This window comes from Anser cygnoides, chromosome 3 (assembly GCF_040182565.1).
Source record: "Anser cygnoides isolate HZ-2024a breed goose chromosome 3, Taihu_goose_T2T_genome, whole genome shotgun sequence".
Lineage (NCBI taxonomy): Eukaryota > Metazoa > Chordata > Aves > Anseriformes > Anatidae > Anser > Anser cygnoides.
In genome coordinates, this window is record NC_089875.1 from 96,834,021 (window position 1) to 96,843,009 (window position 8,989).

Here is an 8,989-nt window from a genome sequence, read left to right on the forward strand (position 1 = left end):
AGCATTCTTTAAACGGAACCCTGCTCCATCACATGCCTCACTGATTGCATCACTCAAATAGCTCTCTAAACCAATTCTGGGCTGCTAATGGAGTGAAGGCATGTCTACACCTCCTTCTTTTCCTGTTCCTCAGGGGCAGTGGGGAACAAATACTACATTTTCTCAAGACTTAAGATTGTTCTGGAGAAGCACATATGGAAGGTTCTTCATGTCCTTTGATCCTGACATATTTCTGACACTACAGAAACATTCAAACCTTAAAAGAGCAGCTGTTATTCTACTTGTGTATATTAGTAGATTTAAAACTAAAGATCATTGACTGGTGAATGTTTCCAGAAAATATGATTTAAAAATGAGTAAAAAACATGCTAATAATAGACCTTTGGAAGTTTTGTTGTTTCAGGACAATTTTTGTCTTTGTTAATTTATCTTTTGAACTGGGCTACTTTCTTTACCTGACAATTAAATCTGTGCTAACAGGCCGAAGACTTCAGTATACCTTAGATCAGGCTGTCAGTGTCCTCCTTGAATTACCTATATGAATATTATAGGATTTGTTACATAGCTAGAGAGCAAACAGGTCATGTGAACTGTTTTCCCTAATGCTGAGGGTGTCGTTTCTGCTGTACACAAATTGCATTAGGCTGATACTGGTGATTCTGAATTTCCTAGTTTATACTGACATTATTACCGACTCTGTGAGGACAAATGACAGTATGCTTGTACCTTTCCTTTTTACAGTTTGTTCAGGAGCTAAATCTTGTCAGTTCTAGCAATGTTTCTAAAAAAAAAAAGTTATTAATTTTTATTTTCTTCCTATAGATTATAACACAAGTGAGCAAAAGCAAGCATGTAAGAAACATGAACTTTACGTGAGTTTCCGAGACTTGGGATGGCAGGTATGGTTATAAATTCTGTTTCCTATCAGTGCTAAATGGCACAATCTATTTTACTGTCTCCCAGTATTTACAGTCTGTTCTTCTCATGGTAATTGGTATTTCACTGATGAGAGACAAATTCTTTAAATGCATTCTGCAATGCAACCCTATCACTATCTCTTTACTTTTTTTGGCTGCTATTCTCTCAAACATTTTGCAGATGACTGACTTTACGATCTGGATTTATTCACTAAAAGATAAATCTGGACCATTACTCAAGATCTGAGTAGACCTGCAGTAGATAAAACAAAAATTCCCACAGTAAGCAAAGAAACTTTTGAAATTTGCACTCAAATTCTCCTTTCTCTAGTCTACTGCAACTCAGAGAGATTTCACTTCTTTGGGGTTCATAGGCAAGGAGAGCTTGGATCACTGCTCAGTGGCTTTTACACTGATGCTAAGTTGATGTAATTCCTAGGACAAACTCTCCCTGTTGTATAGTAACGAGAAAAAGAAGGTACTTGTAGTAAAAGGTCACAAAGACAGAGATAGGGCATGATGAGGAAAAGAAAATAGAGATCAGTCTAGTTTTTTTTTGTTTGTTTGTTTGTTTGTTTGTTTTAAGATAAGGAGCAGTCTATAAAGAGAGAACAAGAAGGCCACCAGAAGCCTATAACCTAGAAATGTTGCATATGTTGTTAAGAAATCAGAGATGTCTGCTTTCACATTTCTCTGAATTATTTCAAACGGCATCTCTATGAGGAAAACAGACTATATAGTCTCGAGAAGAAAAAGTGTGCTCTTTAATGAAAGCGCATCCTTAAGACATCTAGCTCAGATTCTCATATCTTCTCAAGGCCCTGTCTGAATTTTGTAGTATGTGTGTCCTCACAGCAGCCTGAAGAAGTAGGCAGATAGTCTTTTCCCAAGTTTGCAGAGCATAAGTACCCTGTCCATGGTGACAGAGTAAGTTTGTCGTATTGACTTGAGCTCAGGCTATTGAACAAGTGAGCCATTGTCTCTCTGTCTTTGTCAGGTATCACAAGTTCTTTCATTTTTTGAAATGTGAAATTCTGATATGCCCCCCAATGCACAAGGCTCTTAAATCAGTCAGTCAAGAAAGAAAATCTTTTTTTTTTTTTTTTTTTCCACAAAAAATACTTGAAAAGTTCAGAGTTTCTGTTGGAGAACCAAAGTTACACTGTATAATAGTCGATCTGTGAGATTCGGGGTGGAGTCTCAGGGTGGAAAAAGAAACAAAAACCATGAAATAGGTACTTGCTTCCCTCCCTTTTTCCCACAGCAACTCCAATACCTTTGCCTAACAAAAGAAGAATTCAGCAAATTAAATGCATAGATTTCATTAACATTTTAAAATATTTTCCCCCATTTTATCTTTTCCGTATGCTGTTTGTGTTGCTAGACGTTCTCAAAATACATGATTCGGTACCATTCGACTGGGTAATCTCTAGTAACCATTAGTCTAATGAAATTATACAATTAATGGTAATGAATATGATGAAGAAAGAGGATAGATTTTAATTAATTTTGTTACACAAAAAAGCATCCAAGAGTTTCACTCTGGGAAGAAAAGTATTTTAACAAACATGTTTGGGCCTTTAATTCCTGTTACAGCCTCATTAGTTGGTATTCAGCACAGATTTCTGTTTAATCTAATTTTCATTGGAGTTTTGCAGGAAGAAAGCAAATGCTTTTCTTTTTCTCTCTTTTTTATTTTTTTCTTTTTGGCAAAAAAAGTATTTTAACATGCCACATTCTGAAGTTCATTTTGTCCTTGGACAAGTCTTAGTTAGCTTGATATAGTTTTATATTTTCTGAGTGAGGAAAAAAAAAAAGGAGTGGGTTTATTTGTTCTTGTTTTAGGACTGGATTATTGCACCAGAGGGCTATGCTGCATTTTACTGCGATGGAGAGTGTTCGTTTCCCCTCAATGCCCACATGAACGCAACAAACCACGCCATCGTTCAGACACTGGTATGCCTCTGCCTATGTTATACTTGTCTATTTTGCACTCATGTCTTGGGACAGGGCCTGTTTCTTCCTCTGCTTACTACTATTGAACCTTGATTATTTCTATAAATAATTACCCATTTCAAAGATATGATTTGATGATTACAGTGGAGAGCAGATGAACTGTCCAGAATGGTCTGTGCGATAGGTTTCCATTGCATTTCAAAAGCAATAATACATCAAAAGACCATGTCTTATTATTGGAGAATTGTGTAGACAGGAACCAAAGGGGGCCCCTGCTCCCCCGGAGTTTTTTGTAGCTTATTGAAGCTCCATGTTAGCATCTATATAATATACCTTACGGAATTGTTGACATTTGGCCACTCAGTGGACCTCTATTGTCAGCTGTTGGCAGAGAGCTTTAAAATGTAATTTAGTGTGAATCTTTGCAAACAGATGCATTTGCATGTAAGAAATTGTGTTCAGTCACGCCTGGCTAACAAATAGAACTTATTTATAAGTGTGTTTGGATTTGTTGCTCTGCCTGGTACATGTAAAAGATTTGCAGGCAGCCTTTTGCCTCTGCCAGTTAGTCCTGTACACCAGCCAGAGCAGCCAAAAGGATGATCTTAGTTGGAGCAGCTGGCAAGTCCTCCTCCAGCCCAGAAGTATTCAGCTATATTTTCGAAAACACAGCACCTCCAGAAATTGAGACCTTTAGAATGCAATGCTATGGGTCTGATGTCTGGTCATGATTTTTCACCTGTGCCAGCTGAAGAACAGTCTCTGAACATCATCACTATTAGCAGACTGATTATGCAACAGAGAAATGAGATACACAAGAAGGGAGTGGGAGGATGAAATCAGGAGAGAAGATTGCCATCCTTAATGAGTTTCTGAAAACATCAAGGCACTTGACTGCAAATAGAGAAACATGGGTTTAAGCTTCCCTCTGATTTAAACTGATGATAGAAAAGTGTCCTTACACCTGACTATCCTGATGAGTCTGTGTTGCTTGTTGCTGATCTTCTTTGATTTTGACAAAAAAACAACAAACAAACAAACAAACAACAACAACAACAAACTTGTCCTGAAAAGCCTTTCCCCTTCAGAAAAGTGTGCAGCTTTTACCCTCCCGAGCAAAACCAAAAGTAAAGAAAATAAAACAAAACCCCCAAGCAAAGAAAGTTTGGTCTTCCCTGTTTGTTTCTGACAGAAAACAAAATTTTCTTGTGAATGTTGCTATCTTAAGTGAAATGGACATTCTTAGAAACTCAGCATGTTCTGAGACCTTTTTCTTTCCGTTCAACGTCTCATTTATGCACCTTCTACAAGTCCAGCCACCGGTGTAACATTATTCCTCTATCCCAGAACTGAAGTCAGCAAGATTCACAAAAAAAGGGAAAAAGTCAGAGTCTGGAAATATACAGAATTGTGGTAAGAGGTTCAGGTGAAGTGGAACATCAAATGCTATTTGGCAAGGAATATAGCAATGTGCCTAGGAGATGATGAAGAACAGAATACATACAGTCCCGAACTGCAAAGAAATAGGTCAGCAAAGCAGAAGTTTAGCATTATGTAAACATTGCCCAGAAAATTTGCCAATATCAGTGCAATCCCCAGGTTAGAGTTCCTTTCTACAATTATGGGCTTTTAAATAAGAAGTGGCCCAGTGCTATTTTCTCTTCTACGTCTACTCTTTCCAAAAATGCTTAATTTACTATGGTTAAGAAATTTGTGTAGATTGTCCACTTTTTTTTTTTTTTTTAAATTGGATACTTAGATTTTTCCCTCCTTTTTATGGCCTTTTTGGAATTGTGTGTCTCCCTCTGCATGTACTGTATATGCATTCAGTTGTGCAGCCAAAAAATCATGAGGCTAATTAAATTTTAACTGCACATAAATTAGATGAGATAACAGTAGTTGTATGCTTTCTGGTTTAAATTACGCACAATTCAGATTTACACAAGGTGTGCACATGGGGATGGCTTGGGAAACAATTATTCATACACCCCACCCTAATCCAAATGTAATCATCTCTCAGCCATACTGATTACACCATTCTAAAAAGGCCCACTCTTTGGTTTGGGGAGTGATTGTTCCTTGGTACCCCTCCAAACATTACTGACTCATTTTTCTTTTCTTTTCTTTTGTAATAAGCATAGGAGAAATGCTGGGCCAGTACCTCTCTCTCTTCTTTTTCTGAGGCTCAACTAAGGCAGACAGAAGACACAGATGCATATAAATACAAGATAGACTGTACTTAATAAATTACATTAGCTTTCTTTTCCTCCCATCAGACACTGAAAAGGTGCTGGCACAGAACTGACCTCATGGTCACTCAAGTCAGAGGGTCAGCAGGTAGACCCACTGATTTCCAGGCTTTTGGAATTATTGCCTTAATAAAGATGCTCACTCTTTAAAAGGCTGTGAGCATCACTGTTGTGAGGGGCTAGCAGGGCCATGGGGCTCCTTTCTGGGGTGGCAGGGGCTGGCAGAACCAGCACTGATGGCAGGGCAAACATCTGCTTAGACAAGGCACAATCACTCTTTTCTCCAATGCTTTGCTATTCATTTGTTAAACTGTTTTTAAATGTGTCTAAACCCTTTCTAAATTGCTACTTCAGAATTTATTATTGCTCATTTCAAAAGATCTTCTCATGGTAACAGTTATGTAAAAATCTTTTCCTGATAGACTGTTCTCTGTTGTCTGGCAAAGTCTCTGGGCTTATATCACTGCGAGACAGATGGCTCTAACAGATTTACAAAGACTTAACATACAAATGAAACCTATTACTGCTGAAGACTTCATCCATGCTTTAATAATCTCTTGCCCTCTGTATTACAACTCCCTCCTTTCTGGCCTCCCCAGTTTCCAAGTCTTCAGCACGTGTAGAGTATTACATCCAACCTTCTTTCAAGTACAAAGAACTTGTATTTCCCCAATTTTCAGATATTTCCACTAGATCTTGTTCAATCTTGGATGCTGTTCAAAACTGTTTTTCTTCTCTTTAACCTTTCATTGATATATTTCAGCCTAGTGTACAGAAAGCCTTCTCTGTCTCTGTCCTTTCCCCATACCTCCTGTCCAGCTGGCACCCACATTATGAATTGATTTTGACTTCAGTGGAAGTAGAATTGGATCCACAGATACCTAGATAAAACCTTTAAATACACTCATGCTGTCTGAAAACCTACATCTTACTCTTTCGTAGACTGAAAACAGTGTTTCAGTACCAGCCTTTGCCTGCACAGCCTTTGCTGCCTGTAACAAACTTTCCTCCATGCTGAGACTCTATGTGAGAAAGCATTTTAGCATATGCTGGAGTCTCAGTGAGACCAAGGACATGAGCATGTGCTTCATGTTAAGCATCATCCTCAGCAGAGATGGCACTAACATATGTGTTTTCCTGAACTACAGCCTAGCTTCAACTCTTTTCTAAATTTCATCTGAAAACCAACTTTGTATCTTGGCCGCTCCTCCTCATTTATCTCTCCATCTGCTATTATTGTATAACTCTGCCCGCACGATTGAAATCAGAGCAACATTCTGGAGGTAAGCTGTGCTTTAAAGTTGCTAACCGAGGAAAATCTGCAACCACAGAACTCTCTGAATTGCAAAGACATGTCTTGCACTGACGTTGTCCTTGTACCTCTCTGTTTGATATATGAGCTATGTATTTATCTGTCTTTCAGGTTCATTTGATGTTCCCTGATCATGTACCAAAGCCATGCTGTGCACCAACAAAACTGAATGCAATCTCCGTGCTCTACTTTGATGACAGTTCCAATGTTATTTTAAAAAAATACAGGAATATGGTGGTGCGTTCATGCGGCTGCCACTAGAATGAAAAAAATAATAATCTAAAGCAGAGGGGTTTATTCAGTATTGTAATAAAGTCAAGATATGAGCCTTGCTGATGAAAAGGCAGTCCTAAATTTGTTCCATTTCATGTCATCTCTCATTTAAATGTACAATATAATGTATATAGTAGCTTTTATTTATTTAAAAGTATATAGTTTCTTTTGTATGAGCAAAATTTCAAAACCATTTATATTATGGGTCACCTTACTATGCAGTAGAACTTCAAAAACTAATTTTTTCAATTGAACATACTGGAACCTATTTCATTCCATTTCAATACTTTTAAGTAAAACCTTTGTACTGATTTTTTTTTTAAGTTAGAAACTCCAGAACTTCTGTTACTGCTTCATATTGTTAAAGGAACTAAAATACGTTTGGTCATATTGTGCCAATGAAAACTGTGGAAAGGTATTTATTTAGAAAAAGGCACAGAAAAAAAAATAAACAAAACTGCTTGGCTAAACATATTTTTTCTTTTAGAAGTTCTGCTCCGGTAGAAAAAGTGAAATGTTGAACAGCGTTTAAGTAAATAAATAGTAGATAGAAAATAGAAGTGAAGAGATTGCACATAATTGTTGTAACTATTTTCTTTAACAAGATGAGTGTAACTGGAGGAGCGTGTTACTTCTTGGCTTGTGGGCCACAGGGCTTGCAAAAGGCCCAAAGCTTCAGGAATTCTGTGGAGACAGACTCTAGCATCTCTCTCTGACTTTCCAAGTTAACACTAAAAATTGAACTACAACGTTCTTACCTCAAATCACATCAGTCTATTACCTATCACATCACACTACCGTGGCAAATATTTTTATAACAACACAAGGTCAAATCAAACAAAAACCACACAAGTGCTACCATTACAAAGACAAGTTATTATATACTTGACCCTGATGGTGGTTGTTCACAAGGAAAGATGAAAAACACCTTTCATAACGAACTGCTGGGTAATTTGCAGCCTACTTTTTGTCCCATCTTCCTTTCTAACAGGTTTGGTTTCAATAATAAGATGTAAGATGGGATATCTTTCCTTTTAACATCAGTTATTACAACTTTGAAAATTCTTAAATCCATACAAATCATTTTTAACCTCCCTAAATTTTCGGCCTCAAATAAAATCCTGTGGTTGTGAATTGCACAATTTATTACAGATTATCATTCCCATCACTACCACCCATATGCTTATTTTAAATTTACCACATTTAGAATATTTGGACATCTGTTTGTTTTCACATTATCAAAATGGGAAAATAGTAACTCTGTTTTCTCTTTATTAAATGGCTAAGTATAATATGCTTTTATCATGAATTGCCTTGATTAAAAATGCTTCATTTAAACAGTTCTCAGAGTGTTGTTAAAAATGAATACAACATTTCAGTTTCTCTTTAGACAATCTATTCATGTAAACTCTGACTTTAGTGGTTATTTAAGACATATTTCAGAAAACTCAGATTATGACACTGATAAAATCAGTGTGTGTGTGACTGTGTATGCATGCAAATGTGCAACTGCCTTTTTTGCAGAAACTAATTTATCTTGCTATTGGAATATTACATACATCTTTTTATGCATACAATCAGGTTTGTTTTTTTTTTTTTTAATTAACAGTTCTGATTTCAGTCTTGGGAGCTCTTTCTCCTCGATACAACAGTTCCATTTTACACTTCAATTTCTATTTTATGCTTACATTACCTACATATCTATGTTTAGTTGCAGTTCATGCACAAGGGTTTATATCAAAATACTATGTCCCCAACTGAATTATCATTTTGGAACAGCTAAATAAAACAATTTAAATTCCTCAGTTACCTTCAAAAAATTTACTTGTTTCTGTATAAAGTGGGTAGGTGGATATGCTTTTTAGAACTTGATTTATTCTAAATAGAATTTGATGGAAACTAAGTTTGGGGTACATTAAGTAATATATTTTTAAATGATGGTGTACCATTTTGAGAATAAGAAACTGAAGATTATTGTTATATTATTCTTTAAAATATGCTGTTGGAATATATTTCTATATTTTGAGACATAATAAACCTCTAACGCTATCTTGTTCTACTGTGATTTTGCTTCTGACACATGACAAAATGACACCAGCTTCATCTATTCTCTTAAAGGTAAAAGCAAGAGATTGCCAATAGTTATGCATAGATTTTGTTGCAGTTCATTTTTTAATGAAGATAGTTTGCAAAATCACTTTTTTTTTTTGTCTTAAGTTGCAGCTCATTGAAACATCTAATTTTTAAATAAATATTACACTTCCAAATCATACCTCCAAACT

General features: G+C 36.3%; 1 protein-coding gene across 3 annotated transcripts in view; it reads left to right on the forward strand.

Moving 5' to 3' along the window:
• The window catches only part of BMP5 (bone morphogenetic protein 5), a 55,807-nt gene extending 47,051 nt beyond the window's left edge, over positions 1-8,756 (forward strand). For all 3 annotated transcript variants that reach the window (XM_048078086.2, XM_013172252.3, XM_013172262.3), the window contains 3 exons: positions 823-899; positions 2,763-2,873; positions 6,546-8,756. In XM_048078086.2, the coding sequence (XP_047934043.1) occupies positions 823-899; positions 2,763-2,873; positions 6,546-6,695 (338 nt within the window). In that variant the 3' untranslated portion in view covers positions 6,696-8,756. The remainder of the gene's footprint in view (positions 1-822; positions 900-2,762; positions 2,874-6,545) is intronic.
• Positions 8,757-8,989: the final 233 nt, after the last annotated feature.